This window comes from Furipterus horrens, unplaced genomic scaffold, assembly GCF_987537825.1.
Source record: "Furipterus horrens unplaced genomic scaffold, mFurHor1.1.pri manual_scaffold_13, whole genome shotgun sequence".
Taxonomy (NCBI): Eukaryota; Metazoa; Chordata; class Mammalia; order Chiroptera; family Furipteridae; genus Furipterus; species Furipterus horrens.
Window position 1 is genome coordinate 52,178,157 of NW_028327183.1, and position 17,649 is coordinate 52,195,805.

General features: G+C 40.5%; 1 protein-coding gene and 1 pseudogene across 2 annotated transcripts in view; both read left to right on the top strand.

The window, feature by feature from the left end:
- Positions 1–226: 226 nt before the first annotated feature.
- On the top strand, positions 227–10,746 carry LOC149995278 (glutathione S-transferase omega-1 pseudogene; annotated as a pseudogene). Its single transcript, XR_016507711.1, has 2 exons — positions 227–346; positions 9,178–10,746. The product of XR_016507711.1 is annotated as a glutathione S-transferase omega-1 pseudogene (transcript).
- The window catches only part of LOC149995279 (uncharacterized), a 165,027-nt gene continuing 151,171 nt past the window's right edge, over positions 3,794–17,649 (top strand). The window contains 1 exon segment of the mRNA XM_090259167.1: positions 3,794–4,265. Within this exon segment, the coding sequence (XP_090115293.1) occupies positions 3,794–4,265 (472 nt within the window).

Here is a 17,649-nt window from a genome sequence, read left to right on the forward strand (position 1 = left end):
GCAGGCATGGCATTTATTTCCTCCCCCTCCCCCCACTGTTGCTGCTAAGGGCGGTAACAGTAATGATTGGGCTCGTGAGCATCACTGGCCCCAGGGCCTTGTATGTCCTCTGAGGTAGGAAGCCCTGGAGGAGGAGGAGCATGGGGAAGATGTATGAGGAGTAGGATTGTGGGTTCTCAGAGAGACACTGTTCTTGTGTCATTCGTATTAACCCTGACAGGCTGGTGTGACCTTTGAGACCGTGGCCATCTACTTCTCCCTGGATGAATGGCACCTCCTTGATGAAGCTCAGAGATGCCTGTACCTGGATGTGATGCTGGAGAACTTTGCACTTAGTCCTCGCTGGGTAAGACCCTCACGCTACACAGTGACCTGGACTAGGCTTTGCATTTCCTTCTGCCCCTTTTCCTAGGGGTGATCTGTCCTTACATGTGGACTGTAGGTGCTGCTTGCTTCCCCAGTTTTTTTGGTGGTTACTGTTCTTGGTAGGGCTGGTTTCTTTGCACTGCCCTCTTCTCTCCTTGTAGTCTCAGCACCTGTCGTACTGAACCCACAATGGGCAGGATTTGAAGTACATAGTCTTACAGGGAGCCAATTCCTGTAATTCCTATGAGGAAAAGCATATTTTTATATTTCTGATGCTCCTTTTTATATGTTCTTTTGAAAAATATCTGTATATCCTAAGTCCATGTTATAGTCATATGTTATAGCCATATCTTGTTTATTTTTGCTAATGAGGCTTTACAATTTTTTGTGTACTTTTTATATTAATGTCTTATCAGATATATGTACTTGTCTTTTTGTATTCGCATAATTGTGCTTTGTATATTTTGTGTTCTTTTTACAAAATTTGTTTGTGGAAACCCTGCATTCAGCAAGTCTACTGTCACCACTCTTTGAGCAGTCTTAGTATATATTGAGCATTTTTCTGCAATCAAATATTTTTAATTAAGTTGTGTACATTTTTAAAGGTATACTGCTATTGCACCATTAAGAGACTTAATATACAGTATAGTGTAACTCGAACTTTATTATTCACTGAAAATCAAAAAATTTATGCAACATGTCACGTTGTGAAATTTGCTCTATCGTGGTATTCTCACCCGAGCCCACAGCATTTCCAATGGATAACTGTATATTTTCCCCATCCCACAGATTTCATTTTCATTCTGTTCATTTTTGTTTGCTTTACAGAAGCTTTTTTGTAAGGTGTAATCTAGATTGTTTATTTTTACTTTTGTGGCTATTATATTGGTGTCATATCCAGAAAGTGCCGACACAAATCTCACACAGCTTTTTTCTAATTGACTTCTAAGATATGTAGGTATTTAGCTCCTACATTTAATTTTTAATCCATTTGGAGTTCATGTTTATGAGTGGTTGGGAATATCCAGTTTTACTGACAGCATTCATTGAAGAGACTATGCCTTCCCCCATATATGTGGTATTTGTTTTAATATGTATTGTATTTTTCCTTTACTAACTTTGGCCTCTGTTTATCCTTGTTTGTCTCATTTTTTGAGGTACAGATTTAGGCTGTTATTTGAGATTGTTGGTTAATGTAGGCATTCATCTCTAAAATTTGTGCTTAGAACTGTGTTTTCTCACCTCATACATAATCATTGGTAGCTTGTGTTTTCATTTATGTTTGCCTCTAGATTAATTTGAATTCTCTTTTGACTTTTTTCTTCAACCTGTTGATTTTTCAGAAGTGTGTTAATGTAGATTCTATATATTTGTGAATTTTTCAGCTTTTTTGACACTGAAATTCGTTTTTACATTCATACCATTGCACCAGGAAAAGATACTTGACCTAATGTGATCTATGTAGAGACTGTTCCACATATACTTGAGAAGAATCTGTATTCTGTCCTGACTGGTGTGGCTCAGTGGGTTGAACACCGGCCTGTAAACCGAAAGGCCGTTGGTTCAATTCCCAGTCAGGGCACATGCCTGGGTTGGAGGCCAGGTCCCTAGTTAGGGGCGTGCAAGAGGCAACCAACTGATATTTCTCTCTCACATCAATGTTTCTCTTCCTCTCTTTCTCCCTCCCTTCCCCTCTCTCTGAAAATAAATAAATAAGTAATCTTTAAAAAATAAAAATAACGCATGTGCTTTCTCTATGATCTAGCAGTTTCACTTCTAATTTTAAAAAAGTTAATAAAAGAACCTGTATTCTGCATTTGGATGTAATGTTTTGTATATGTCTTTTATCTTTGCTTGCTCTAAAGAGTATTTTAATTTTTGCTTTTTGATCAGGATGATTTACTGATTGTTGAAAAGGAAGTATTGAAGTTTCCTACTACAGTTGGGTTGCCTTTTCCTTGCGTCCCATCCCACGTAATGACTCAGTTGGGTGTTAAGGGGAAGAGTTCTTTTGTGCATCACAGGAGGTACATGACTCTATCCATGGCAGGGTAGGCTCAGAGGGAGCCTTGCCTCGGTCAATGACTATTGGTGAAGATGTGACGTTAGCACTTTCATCATAGCTGGGAACCAAGGCTATAATAACAGTGTTTTCTTACCATTGCCTGTACCTACACATTAATCTACTTGTTTTCTCTCATTGTTGACACTTTGCAAAGTAGTCAGTTCTAGGAATTATTATTTCTATTTAGACTTCCAGCTAATGAGTAATCTTTACTTCTGTAAACCTTGCACCTCGACCACTTCTCTCACAGGTCTCTCTGTATTGCTCTCTTACTGTGATCCATGCCTGCTGTGCATTACAGTGCGCACGTATCTTTATATTCACCTTGAACAGGATCTGTTCTGCTGCAGTTGGTTTTCATGGCTTTGGGTACATCCCCATTCTTCTACCTAGCCTCATGTCACCAGCAGAAACACTCCTGCAGGATGCCATTGGCAGAGGGACCACTTGGAGACCGTGCCTCTTTTCCTTGTGTTCCATCCTATGCTTGTGAAGTTTTCACCATTTACTGACCTTAAGGATTGAGTAATGTCCAATAGCCATTTATTGACCTTAATGATTAAGCAATGTACAACAGCCATTTCCTCAGAGCCAAACTCACATGTCTTGAATCATTCTATATTATCTACCTAGATGTGACAGATGGACATTTATAATGAGATGAACCCTTCCCTATAAGATCCACATTACTTCATTAGCATTTCTTTGTGTACAGGATGTTGCTGTGGAGCAGAGGATATGGAGGCACCCATTGAACAGAACATTTCTGTAAGAGTGTCACAGGCAAAGAATCCCAAGGTGTCTTTGTCTTCTCAGAAATGTCACCCCTGTGAGAGTTGTGCGCCAATCTTGAGAGACATTTTTCACTTGGTTGAGCAGCAGGGAACACAACACAGCCAGAAACCATTGAGGTGTGGGGCATGTGCACAACAATTTTATTTCAGTGCAAATTCTCACCAGCACCAGGAGCAGCACGTGAGTAAGAAGTCTTTTTTTATGCAGAACAGACAGAGTCTTTCTTGCAAAGAGCAGCAATTTTCACATATCAAGGAAGAGTCTTATTACCAAAGACTTTGGGAAGAACTTCTCAGAAAATCTCCAGCGAAAAGCTACTCATATTAGGGACAGGCCAAATAAAATTTCTATGTTTGGAGTGACTTTTCAAGGAAGAAAAAATCATGACACCTGGAGAGAATGCAAGAAAGCCACTGTTTGTAAGCACACTCTCATAGAGCTCCAGGGTGTCCATAATGGAAGACAGTGTTCTGTGTGCTCTGAATGTGGAAAATATTTTACCACCATATATGGCCTCTGTTGTCATGACAGAGTTCACACAGGAGAAAGACCTTATGAGTGCAGTGAATGTGGAAAGTCTTATCACAAGCAGTAGTCTTGGAAAACATCGGAGAGTTCATCCTGGAGAAAGGCCTTATGAGTGCAGTGAATGTGGAAAATCTTTTACAAGCAGTCCTGGCCTCCATTACCATCAGAGTTCACACAGGTGAAAGGCCTTATGAGTGCAATGAATGTGGAAAATCTTTTACCAGTAGGAGTAAACTCTGTTATCATGAGAGAGTTCACACTGGAGAAAGGCCTATGTGTGCCATGAATGTGGGAAATCCTTTTTCTTTAGATGTCGCCTCCGTTATCATGAGAGGTTTCACACTGGAGAAAGGCTTTTTGTGTGAAATGAATGTGGGAAATCTTTTACCAATACCAGGAAACTTCATTTTCATGAGAGAATTCATACTGGAGAAAGACCTTATGAGTGTTGTGAATGTGGAAAATCTTTTACCAGTAGCAGTGGCCTCCATTATCACCAGAGCTCACACAGGTGAAGGCCTTATGAGTGCAGTGAATGTGGGAAATCTTTTGTCCATATGGGTAACCTTCATCATCATGAGAGATTTCACACTGTAAAAATGCCTTCTGAGTATTGGGAATAGAAAAATCTTTTACCAGTAGCCATGGCCTTCACTGTCATTAGAGAGTTCACATAGTACTAAGGTATTTTGAGCACAAAAATTGGAAAATCTTTTACCCTTGAAGCCATATCTTTTATCATCAGAGAGGTCACACAAGAGAAAGGCCTTATGTGTGCATTGGATGCGGGAAACCTTTTACCAGTAGGTATGACCTCTGTTATCAGTTCACACTGGTGAAAGGCTTCAAGTGTGAAGTGAAATTGGGAAATTATTTAGCCATAAAATTATGCCTCTTGATATTGAATAGTTCATACTCTATAAGTGCTTAGATTTTAGGGAATGTGTTATTGTCTTGTTCAGTGCAATGACACTGAAGGAAACTGAGTAGCTACCCGAGTTGAATTTTATATGAATGCTCCTAGTGTGAACATTTTTCATATGTTTAACCCTTTGAGTGCCAACGTCGCTGTGAGCAATGCTGACAAATTTTCCCAAAAGTACCAGCGTTGCTCCCAGTGATTCTTTTCAATGGCTATAAATGTAAATAACAATGGAATAATTCATATTTTATGTTTTGTTTTCTTTTTTTGTACCTCAGGTTATATATTGATATAACTTTTTCTCATGTTGATTCAAATTTCGAATTACATATGGCATTCAAAGTGTTAATGTTAAAGTTTTTAAAGAGTCTAACAAATTGTTATGTAAACCAATTGTAACTTTTTGTTTTCTTAACAGTGGTGTATTATAGGTCCATTTCTGCCAGCCTAGCAAACTATTGATTTGTTTAAATTTTATTAATTTTAACTCTTTAAATAAATTTATTGTGCTTTTTTTCTGCGGTTTTAGTTGCATTTTCGGAAGGATTCATGATGAGCATTTTTACAGATGTGTATTTGTACTGATAATTTTTTAGTAAAATGTGTGCTCATATGATTTACCTATTCTTTTATGAATTTGGGCTACTCTCCTTTAGCAAATAGAACAGTGAAACAACAGAGATACAATGCAACGTCATTCATTTTTATTCCTTGAGTAACGGATATAACTCTTGCTTTCTGAAATAATTGTTTTCAATACTGGAAAGTTATTTAAAAAAATTTTTTTGTATGCATGATGTTATAGGCACATATCATGCACTTGAAAGAATCTGCATTAATACACTGCATCGTTTTTATGAGCTCAAACATTTAGTAATATAATAAAGCCTTGCTTTTTAGTGTTCACCCATTTTTGTGACCTATCATCCGGGGTTGGGTTTAAAGCAGGACATGAAGCGGCACCAAGTGGTATGAAGATGAATGGGTATTTGTTGAACCCAAAGCAGTCCCAGAAGCAAAAGAGAAGAGATCAGAGATCAGTGATCAGACTCCTTATACCTTGTTCCATGCAAACTAGGTTTAAATCCCAGGTCTCTGACAGTCACCATGATGACAGGCAAAGAATCCACTCTCTGGACCCCTCATTTCCCCTGTGGAAAATAAGGATCAAAAACAGTCCTGCTCCAGGTCTTCGTGTCCATTTCATTGATTATATCACCAGCCTTCATGCTAGCCACGGGCCAGACTCCCCTGAGACCTCCTGCCCAGATGCTTGTTAAAAATAAATGGAGCTTCTCAGAACCCACTGCTCTGCTGCAGTCCACAAAGACCCCCTTACATGGAGGAGGTGTCTTAAGGGCACTGAGGTGTCAGTGTGGACTCCCCATGAGGGAATCTCTGGATGGCTCTAGAGCTTTCTGAAACTTACCTCACTGGCAATATGACAGTAATGAAGGTGCTAACTATGGCTACTGTGAGGATTCATAGAGGTAACAAAACACTGGAAACTTACCAGCGCTAGTATGCCAGCGTTTGCTTTTTAAGTGTTTTTTCTTTAAGTTTTACAACATTCTAGGAATTTTGGGGGAAAATCAAGGATCAGAAAGGTGAAGTGAATTTTCCGAAGTCGCACAACAGAAAAGTGTCAGATTCAAGAGGCTAGGTTTAAACCAGGGAGTCTGCCTCAAGAACTGGGGACAATCTCTCCCTGACGTGTGAAGCCCTCAGCCCTGGGCAGATGGCCAGGGAGGCTCAGCTGCTGCTGCTGTTTCCATTGCTGGAATTATCATGATTTTCTCCTAATTCCTTTGATATCCCAGAGTGCTCATAGTCTGCCCCACAATCTTCATAGGAACACCATCTGTGTCATCTCCAGAGGTTACTCCAGGGAAAACTTATTTGAGCCTTAGCTGCACTGTGTTTCATCTTTGCGCTTAGCACAGGGCTTGCCACTAAGGAGACCCTGGTGATTCAGCATTCACCCACGTTTTGTGTGACAGGCTTGGATCCCATCCACTGTGGTGAATGGTATGCTTCCATTTGACTCTTTAAGTGTTGGTACATGGTTCTGACATTCATTCTGAAGGAGCTGGGACAGCTAGATGTGTACACTGAGACATCATATTCAGAAATGATGTTGGAGACCTGCAGGATTCTTATCCCATTGGTCAAGTGTTCACTATATCATTTAGGGGACCTGTTTACTGTGTGATTCTGTCCTCTTTGTTCATACTGGCTGGATGACACCATGCCTTCCCTGCAGCCCTACCCATGTTCTGGACCCATGTACTCTTTTCCAGTCTCCTTGTGTTTGTACCAGGGAACTTTGTGTAGGAACATAATTTTGAACACAAACCCTCACTGCAGTGCCCAGCACACTCTGGCCACAACTTAAGATCCTTACTCCAAATTTCCTGACATGGGAGCCAATTATACAAGCCAATGTCCCTACAGCCCAGTTACTAGAGTCATGGGTGGTGGGCTTTTCTCACAGAAGAGGTTGAGTCTCAGCCATTTTTTATGAGACATTTGCCATCAGTGGTGTCTTCCTAAGCAACACAATCCCTTTAAAAGGCACCAGGTCAGCCCTGGCTGCTGTGGCTCAGTAGATTGAGTGTCAGCCTGTTAAACAAGTGTCACTGGTTCAATTCCCAGTCAGGGCACATACCTGGGTTGCACGTCAGGTCCCCAGTTGGGGGTGTGTGAGAGACGACCACACAGTGATGTTTCCCTCCCTCTCTTTCTGCCTCCCATACCCTCTCTCTAAAAGTAAGTAAATAAAACCTTAAAAAAAATTTTTTGGATATCTAATCAGGCTTTATGTACATCTCTATTTGTTTGGTATTGATTAGTGGAAAATTATTATATTCTCTTGATGGTGTCCTTGTTTTTAGTATTTGATTTAGTCTTCTGGTAATGTCTACATATTTGATGAAGCAGTTGCTCCTTTCAACCTCATGGACCAATTCTGGCTTCAGAACTAGATTTATCTGCATGTGGAATCAAGGACGTTGGCTGGATTAGGGTATTGTGTTTTGGTCTTGAGACAGTTTCAGCCACCTAGCCTCCTTGGTGCTCCATAAGCTGAGGTCTTAACAATAAAGAATGTAGGGGTTCTCATTGGTTACGGCAGCATTTTTCTGCAATGACAACTGTGCTTTTGAAATCTTTGGTGGGAAGTACTGCTGGGAAATAATGATTTTTTTTCTCTTGTGGGCTAGGTTCTGGTGAAGGGGATTTCTTTTGCAATTAATGCCAACAAACTTTATGTGTAAAGTGTGGAAAGTTCACAAATGTCACAAGGGCTTCTGTGATGTCTAATAGCAAATTTTCACAGGGTTTTTCACAGAACAGGCCACTAGGGTAAAAGTTAATGCGAGCTCTATAGCTAAAAGATACCTCTGACCTTTGTTTTGGAACCTAGTTATCTTCAAATATGTTTGTTCACCCAGTCTTCCCAGTCATAGTTTCTGTCCAGTTCTCCTTTTCTCTCCTCTTTGTTGCTGGTTGTCTTAATTAGACTATTATGACCATTTTAAAGAGCTGTTTTAGTTCATGGGTAGCTACTTGTTCTGGGAAGGGGGATGAGCACTCCTGTATTTTATGCTGCCATCTTGCTGATGTCACGTAGATCTTTTTCCTGTGGTTTGTTTTGTATTCTGTTGCTTTATTATAGTGCTTGTCATTTATCTCTTCATTTGCTCTCTACGAACATTGATCATCTGTATCTCATGTATTAGCTTAACTGGAAGTTAAGGAGAAGGGTCATTTCTGTACCACAGGAGCATCAGGACTCCATCAATGGCTGTTTTGGCTCAGGTGTATTATATTGATGAATGGCAATTGGTGCGGGTTTGATGCCAAGGCTTTAAGGTCATAGTTAGGCACCTGTTTTGTTTACCAGTGTTTGTTTACCATTGCCATTCACACACCTTAATCTACTTGCTTTTGCTTATTGTTGACAGTTTGCCAACTACTCAGTTCTAATAGTTAGCATTTCTACTCAGGCTCCAGCCCTCGGATAATCTTCACCTCTCTGAGCTTTGAAGTTGAAACATTTCGCTTACAGGTTCCTCTTTACTGCACTCCCAACTATGGTCCATGCCTGCAGACCATTGGAGTGCACACGTATCATGATATTGACCTTGAACATCATATGCTCTAGTACAATTGATTTTTATGGGTTTGAGTTCATTTCAGATTATTCTACACAGCCTCACATCACCAGCAGGGCAGGTCCTGCAGGAAGCCATTTGCAGAGGAACAACTAGTAAATCCTGTCTCTCTTCCTTGGTGGTGTCTCTGCCGTTGACTGACCTTTGGGGTCCAGTAATGTATAACATTCATTTCCTCAGAGTTTAACTCACTTGTCTGAAAATCATCGCGGAGAATCATGCCTAGGTGTGACAGATGGGAATTTGTGATGAGATTACCCTTTTCTTATAAGGTCAACATGTATTTCACCAGCGTTTTTTTGTTTTTGTTTTTGTTTTCTGTTCAGGTTGCTGCTGTGGAGCAGAGGATGTAGAAGTGCCCTTTGAAGAGAATGTTTCTCTAGGAAAATCACAAAGAATCCCAAGGGAGCTTAGTCTTCCTAGAAGAACCACCCCTGTGAGAGTTGTGTGCCAGTCTTGAAACACATTTTCCACTTGATTGAGCATCAGGAAACACAACACAGCCCAAAACTGTTGAGATGTGGGGCATGTGCACAACAATTTTATTTCAATGCAAAGTGTCACCAGCACCAGGAGCGGCATAAGAGAGAGAAACCTTTCATAAGAATTGTGGATAGGATGTCACTTGTAAAGGGCTGCAATTTCAGTCTGTCCCAGAAACTTTTTACCTGGAGGGCAGTTGGGCAGGACATCCTTACCAGGTCAGGGCATCTCCAACAACAAACTATTCATACTAGGGATTGGCCAAATGAAATGTTGACGTATCGGATGTATTTTCAATGAAGGAAAAAATTTTAAACCAGGAAAAATGTAAGAAAGTAGTTGGCTGCAACCACACACCTGTTCCAGACCAAGCTGTTTGTAGTAGAAGACAGTGTTTTTTTGTGGCGTGAATGTGGAAAATATTTTACCAGAATCTCTGGGTTTTATTATCAACAGAGTTCATGGAAGAGAAAGGCGATACAAGTACAGTGAATGTGGGAAATTACTTATCACTTTCAATAACCTTGTTATCATCAGAGTGCACACTGGAGAAAAACCTTATGTGTACAGTGAATGTGAGAAATCTTTTACCAGTGGCTTTGTTCATTGTTATCATTGGACTGTTCATACTGACGAAAGGCCTTATGAGGCTGTGCCACAATGTCTGGAGTGTCAGCTAAGAGCCTTGGAAAAGGAAAGTGTGCCTTCAGGGCTGGTCCCAGAGGACCTGATCCGTGTCTACAGCATGAGGTTCTGCCCATTCACCAAGAGGACGCTTCTCATTCTAAAGGCCAAGGGAATCAAATGTGAAGTCATCAATATCAACCTGAAAAAATAAGCCTGAGTGGTTTGGTGCCAGTTCTGGAAAATTGTCAGGGTCAACTGATCACTTGTGAATACCTTGATGAAGCATATCCATGGAAGAAGCTGTTGTCAGATGAACCCTATGAGGAAGCATGTCAAAAGGTGGTCTTTGAGTTATTTTCTAAGGTAGAAGTTTTATTAAGGGTAAAAATTAGGAAGACTATTTCTGGCTTAAAAGACTTTTCTAAAGAATTCGGCAAGCTGGAGGAGGTTCTGACCAATAAGAAGACAACCTCTTCTCTGGTGGAAATTTACTTTCTATGATTGATTGCCTGTTCTGGCCCTGGTTTGAAGGGCTGGAAACTGGAGTTAAATGAATGTGTAGACCACACTCCAAAACTTCAGCTCAGCATGGCAGCCATGAGGGAAGATCCCACAGTAGCAGCTGTGCTTATTGATATGAAGAACTTTCAAGGTTTCTTAAATCTCTACCTGCAGAACAGCCTATAGGCCTTTGACTTTGGACTCTGATGGGGGAAGGAATCAACAATGAGCATATGTTTGATAGTTTTCTTCACTAAATAAAAAAGGCTTTTATTAAGAAAAGAAAGCCTCATGAGTGTAGTGAATGTGGGAAATCCTTTGCCGGGATTTATGGCCTTTGTCTCATCAGAGAGTTCATGCTGGAGAAAGGCTTTATGCGTGCAGTGAATGTGGGAAATCCTGTACTCATAGCCATAACCTTTGTTATCAGAGTCCACAGGACAGAGGCTTTATGAGTGCAGTGTATGTTGCATATCTTTTAGCTACAATTTTATTTTTTCACAGCACATGAGAGTTCACACTGGAGGAAAGTCTTAGAGTAGGAAATGTACATTTTCCTTGTTCTGCATTAATAACAGTGTAAGAAGCTCTGTGAAGCCCTGTTTGTCTGATTTGAATCTCATACATCCAAATGCCAACAGTATGGAGATTCTTCATCAATTTTAGCTGTGTGTCTATGTTGCCCTATATAACCTGCCCAGGATGCTTGCCAGATCGATGTCACTGCATACTTCTGTGGCCAAAGCTATTTTACCACTACCACCTAGCAGGTTTCTACAGTTTGTATTGGTCACCATATAATTTGCTCACTAAAGATAACTTTTTCTTCTGGTTTGTTGGAGAAAATTAGGAGTACACTGAACCCTTAGGGGATCTCCATTCCCTTCATTCTGACTAGTTGCAATGTGAACCTGACCTAGTGTTGGCCCCTAGAGATCATCATGTGAGTTCAGGTGGCAGCTTACCTTTTTCAGGGATGTGCTTTCCCCACAACCTGTGGTGAATATTTCCAGCATTAAAGTCACCCAACACTAGAAGAGCCAGGTCCATGTCTTTTTTGTTTGTAAAATAATGAAGTTGTTTTTTTTTTCTAAGTCCTTTAATCTTGGATGTTCTGTTTACTGTGTCGGGTGTTTATAAGCAGATTTGGGCTGTACAAACATGAAGAGGTGAACACCTTTTTTCGGGGTCAAACCCCTACCTTCAAGGGGACAATATAGTGCAGACATTAACTCAGCAGTTTTTGCCAGATTTGCATTGCTGCTCATATCCAACTCAGAGACTGTGGGCTCTCTAGTTATCATGTGAAGCCTGGAAGCTATTAGTTTTAGGAGACTCAGAGATCACTTTGACAAGGAGGCAGGTGTGACAACCTCAAGTGCTTTTTGGAGCAATGTGAATTTTTACCTTGTTCACAGTGGATGCAAGTACTTCTGAAAGGAATGTTTTATCCAGGACTTGCAAAGGTTATCTGCCTTAATATCTGCAGTTCCATGGGTAATGGTCATTGGTTGTGTGATAGGATAGTAAGAATCTAGGAAAATTCCTGGGCAAGTGGAATGAGGGAACTGAGATAAGATTAAACAAAGCCAGACAGTTTGAACAACTTATAGCCAGCTGGTGAATCACAAGACCTTATCTCTCCTAACTGAGGACACTAGAGAGTGAATGGTTTATACCTCTCCTCCCTAACCGAAGAATATATAGCTTAAATCTCCCTGGCCTGGGAAAATAGAGAACAGAAACCCAATTAATGTTATTTGTGCCAGTTAAACCCAAGGACAGATGAAGTCAGGGGAACAAATTTAAAACAAAATATTAAGAGCCAGACAGACCAAAAATAAAAGTATAACAAACCAAAGAATATTCCCAAGCCCCACTATGTGCTCATTTTGACAAATCGACATATTAAAAATGCACCTGGAGCCCTGGCTGGTATGGCTCAGTGGATTGAGCGCTGGCCTGTGAACTGAAAGGTCATCTGTTTAATTCCCAGTCAGGGCACATGCCTGGGTTTCGGGCCAGGTCCACAGCTGGGGGAGTGTAAGAGGCAACCAGTTGATGTATCTCCCGAACATTGATGTTTCTCTCCTCTTTCTTCCTCCCTTTTCCCCTCTCTAAAAGTAAATAAATAAAATATTTTTAAAAACGCATCTGAAAAGCTAATGAATATTCTGCTGAAACCTTCCCCTAAGATCCTCACCTGAAGAAGAGAGATAAAAAGCTCTCAGGACAAAGACTCAGGGAGGGCTCACTCTAGAACTCGCCCATGCATGAATTTTTTACTTCCTCCTAAACTCTAAGGGTCCCCACAAGACTTGCAGCCAGGGGAGCAGTGGGCAGCTGCAGCTCTAACTGGGCTAACTCCCTAATCCAGTCTCCAAGGCCCCATATTCTCTTGACTTCCCAGTGAGCTAACAGCAGCCCCACCTTGGCTCACTTTTCCTATCATGTTTCTAGGAAGCCAAAGCAGAGCACCACCTAGATTCTCCTGTTACTTCTACCCTAAGTCCTTCCTTTATTTCACTGTTCCCAGCCTTAAAAAACATACTCTCTAAATCACCTGGACTTATGTTGTGAAATTTCCCCTACACAAAGTCAAGGACCCATACACTACAGGCCTACTCAGGGCCAGTTTGTGTCTGGTAACAGTTGTAGGGCCAGAGGGGTTGAGGAAACCATGATTGTTACAGGGGTTAAAGGAGACTGCAGCTAACTAGATGGAATGTGTATCTTTTCAAAGTACACCCAGAAATATTTCTGAGAAAGAGACTGCATATAAACAAATCGGAGGATCTCCAGGCATGTTTCTTTGACAAGGCTGAAGTTGTAATTGAGAATTTTGAAGATTTCTGTGGCCTTTCAGATGTTCATGTAAGACCATTGGTGACCAGGCAGGAAATCAAAGACAAAGAAAAGGTGTACCCGTAATGTAGGGGTATGGCTTTTTAAAAAAATTGTCACCTGAGGATATGTTTTTATTGATTTTAGAGAGAAAGAAAGGGAGAGAGCAAGAGAAAGAATCATGGATGTGAGAGAAACATTGATCAGTTGCCTCTTGTATGCACCCTGACTGGGAATTGAACCTGCAATGTAGGTACGTTCCCTGACAAGGAATTGAACCCAACTTTTCGGTGTACAGGATGGTGCTCCAGTTAACTGAGCCACCCAGCCAGGGCCTAGGGATGTGGCTTTTGTGTTTCAGTCAGCGTTCCTATTGATTTGGGTGAATGTCTTTTTAGTGTTTGCTCTATTTGCTGTCACTGAGACAAGACTGACCCCTAGAGGGTATGAGGATGTGGATTGAATATAGAGATTCCGAATCTATTTTCCAGTGTTGGACATGTAAATGTTCTTAAATCTCAGACCATTTTAAATAAGCATTAGTATGTTATAATATACATGTAGTAAAATACTATATTTTAAGTATAGTTTTTCACGATTCTTGACCTAGGCATAAAACTAAAGACATCAACATAGTCATAGTACTGATCATATCTGTCACTGTATTTACTTCTTGTCCTTTTATGACTTCTCTCTTCCTGCCCTTCACAGCTCTCCAAGTCACCATTGTTATATATATTCTATTTTAATACATAACTTTGCATTTTCTAGGATTTATATGATAGGAATCAAATTATTTCTCCTGCTGTAATCTATGATGCGTACTTAGCTCATATATATATATATATATGTATGTATGTATATATATATATTTTTTTTTTTTTTACTGAGAAAATAGTCTTATCGTTGAATATGTCACTATGAATTTATCCATTCGTTTATTTATGGACATTGAGTTATTTCTAATTTTTGACTATTAGAAACAAAGCTGGTGCCCTGCCTGGTGTAGATTAGTGGGTTGGGTGTCGTCCCACAATCTGAAGCCTTGCCCGTTCGATTCCTGGTCCGGGCACATGCCTGTGTTGCAGGGTCAGGTTCTTCGTTGGGTGTGTGTGAGCAGCAACCTATCGATGTTTCTCTTGCATATCAATGTTTCTCTCCCTTTCTCCCTTCCTCACCCTTTCTTTAGAAATAAATAAAATTTCAGAAAAAAAAAAAAAAAAGGAAACAAAAACCAAAGCTGGTACAAACATTTGTGTTTAATTCTTTATGTGGATATGTTTCATTTACATTTGTTAAACTCATAATGCAATGTCCAAATTGGACTGTAGTAAATGTTTAACTTAAAGAGATTAGCACATTGTGATCTGAACTGATTGTACCTTTTTGAATTCTTTTAGCAGTTTATGAGGGATTCAATTCCTCTACATCCATAAGAATATTTGGTTTGGTCAATTGCTCTTTATTTTAAAAATTTTAATAATTTGTTGTGCTACCTCCATTTTTTTTTGTTTGTTTTTTTGTTTTGTATTTCCCTAAGGATTTGTAGTAAGCCTTTTTGCAGATGTGTATTTGCTATGTCTGTATCTTTGGTAAAATATCTGATCATATGTTCTGCCTAATCTGATATGAGTTTTAGCAGTTTAATAAAAGGACAGTGAAACAGTGAAGATGCATGTTGAAATTTCACTCACTTTGTGCCTTTTTGCTTTATGGGATAAATGCTTTCTGTGTTAGAATAGCATGTTCTAATACTTTTTCTTTATTTTATGCTATGCATAGTGAGATGGACACTTTTAATTTTCACTTGCACTATTAACATTCATCATCACTTTCAGAAATCCAGAAATCTAGACATTTGATAATACAATAAACTCTTGCTTTGTAGAGTTCTCTCATTTTTTTAGTCTCCTGTCATGGGAGTTCGTTGGTCGAAACAGAACTCTCAGGGTGCCAGATGGCATCAGGATGGGCAGGATGTTTTGGAGTCTGAAAGCCCAGTGCAGAGGGAAATAGGAGGGTAGGGATTAGTATCCCCATGCCCTGGGTCAGACACCCGGATCTGAACCCCAGATTTCTGAATATTATTGGGACTCACAGAGAAATGGGCCCTTCCTCAGGTCTTGGGTTCAGTTTCCTCCTGTGTGAAATAGGTATAAGGTATGTTGCCATCTCTGAGCTGTTGGAGGAAGTCTAGAGCTAAGGTGCCCATTTGCAGAACAGCAGCTGTGCCTGTAGCCTGCTTGGGCTGGGGCAATGCCCACTTCTGCCTGCAAAGGCATTCCCAGGCCAGGCACTCTTCTTGCCCCCCTCCCCCAATTCCCACAAGGACCTGCGTTTTAGGGTGCTTCTGAGAAAAAAATGAGGCGGGGAGGCAGGTGTTGTAGCATTGAGGTCTCAGTGTGAAGTCTCCACTTGGGAATCTCCAAGTGACTAGCTAAAGCTCCCTGAATCTTAGTTGGCAGAATATGACATGGAGATAAAGATGGCACTTACCTTGGCCTTTGAATGCCCTGGCTGGGGTGGCTCAGTGGACTGAGCACCAGCTTGTGAACCGAAGGATCACCAGTTCAATTCTGTCAGAACACAAGCCTGGGTTGCGGGCCAGGTCCCCAGTTGGGACACGTGAGAGGCAACCACACATTGATGTTTCTTTCCTCTTTCCTCCCTTTCCCTCTCTCTTTAACTAAATAAATAAATATTTTTAAAAATCAATAAAAGTAACTGAGTTCTTGTTGTCAGGATGCCGGGGTTAGCTCTTTGACCATTTTCTCTTTTAATTCTCACAACAACCTGAGAAGTCAAAACTAATATCAAATTGTTGCAAAAATCCAGCATTAGAGAAATGAAGTAGATCTCTTAACTTCACAGAGCAGACAAGTGTCAGATTCAAGAGGCTGGATTCCAACCCAGGATTCTGGCTCCAGATTTAAGGACAATCTGTACCACTGCTGTGAATCCCTCACTGGGGCAGGTGCACTGAGGACCAGGGAGGATCTGTTGAAGCTGCTGATTCCATTGGTGCAATTATCATTATTCACCCCCATTTCCCTAAAATGTAACAGCACTCACCCTTTGCCCCTTGGAACCTCCTCTGAGTCTGAGCTGCAATTTGTCTGCCTCCTCTTTGATTCCTACAGGGAGAATAACCCTCAAGAGACCCTCGGTAACTTGGGCTGGGTCTTTGCACCTTCACCCACCCTTTGGATGACAGGCTGTGATCCCATCCACTGAGATGAGTTTGAAACCTGTTTGTCTCTTAGAGTGTGGGTACATGGCTCTGACATTCACACTGCAGGTTAGGGGTCAGCGGCTCCTGAATTTCAGAACCTCATATTCAGAAGCGATCCTGGAGATCTGCGGTATCCTCGAGTCAGTGGTGAGTGCTCACCTCTCCTCCATACACAGGCCCTACAGGTGATGTTATTCTGTCGTCCTAAGTCCAGAGTGGCTGTAGGAGACAGTGGCGCTCACCATGTCTTCCCTGTCCCCCAGACCATATTCTGAACCCATGTTGTCCTTTTCAGTCTCCCCCTCCCTGCAGAAGAAATCTTTGTGTTGGAACACAGTTTTTTCTTTCCTTCCTTCCTTCCTTCCTTCCTTCCTTTCTCTCTCTCTTTCTCCTTCTTTATTTCTTTCTTTAACACAAACCATGACCCCAGTGCCCACCCATTATGGCTACAACTGAGATCCTTCCTCCAGATTCCAGTTAACAGAGAAGTACAAATACATTTTTAGGAATATGTACAATCTATATAAGAAAAAATGAATGTAGATCATTTTAAAGAGAATAATAATGATGGTCACAGCTAAAGTCCCCTAAACATAGACCTGATATCAGGTCACTTTCAGGCACAGTTCAAACTTCACTTCTTGAATTCTAACATCATTTTAAATTTTTTGCTTTGAGATTACATTTTTATTATGTTGCTATTTGTGTTTTACAATACTTTATTGGCCTGTTTATTAAGTGTGTCCTTCTTTCACTTCATCCAGTAAGAAGTTTTAAAAAACCACCTTAATCAAAAACATGTAAGTAACATACACTTCCAGAATCCATGTGTAAATTCATAGTCCAAAAAGGTAAAAGATGCATACCCACCAATTGCTATAAAAACACCAAGGTTCACGCAAACAATAAAACACAGTGTCAGGCCATTCTCTGACTACTATGTTAGTTTTAAGGTGCTGGAGATTATTATCATTTAGAAGTGATGTCCATTTCTGGTAGGTTTTTAGATTTTTTTCAACTGTTTCATTACTTAGTTTTAACGTTTTTCAAATTTTGGCTTATATTTCAGTGTTATATTTGCTATGAACTTTTAAATAAAAGCTTCTTATGG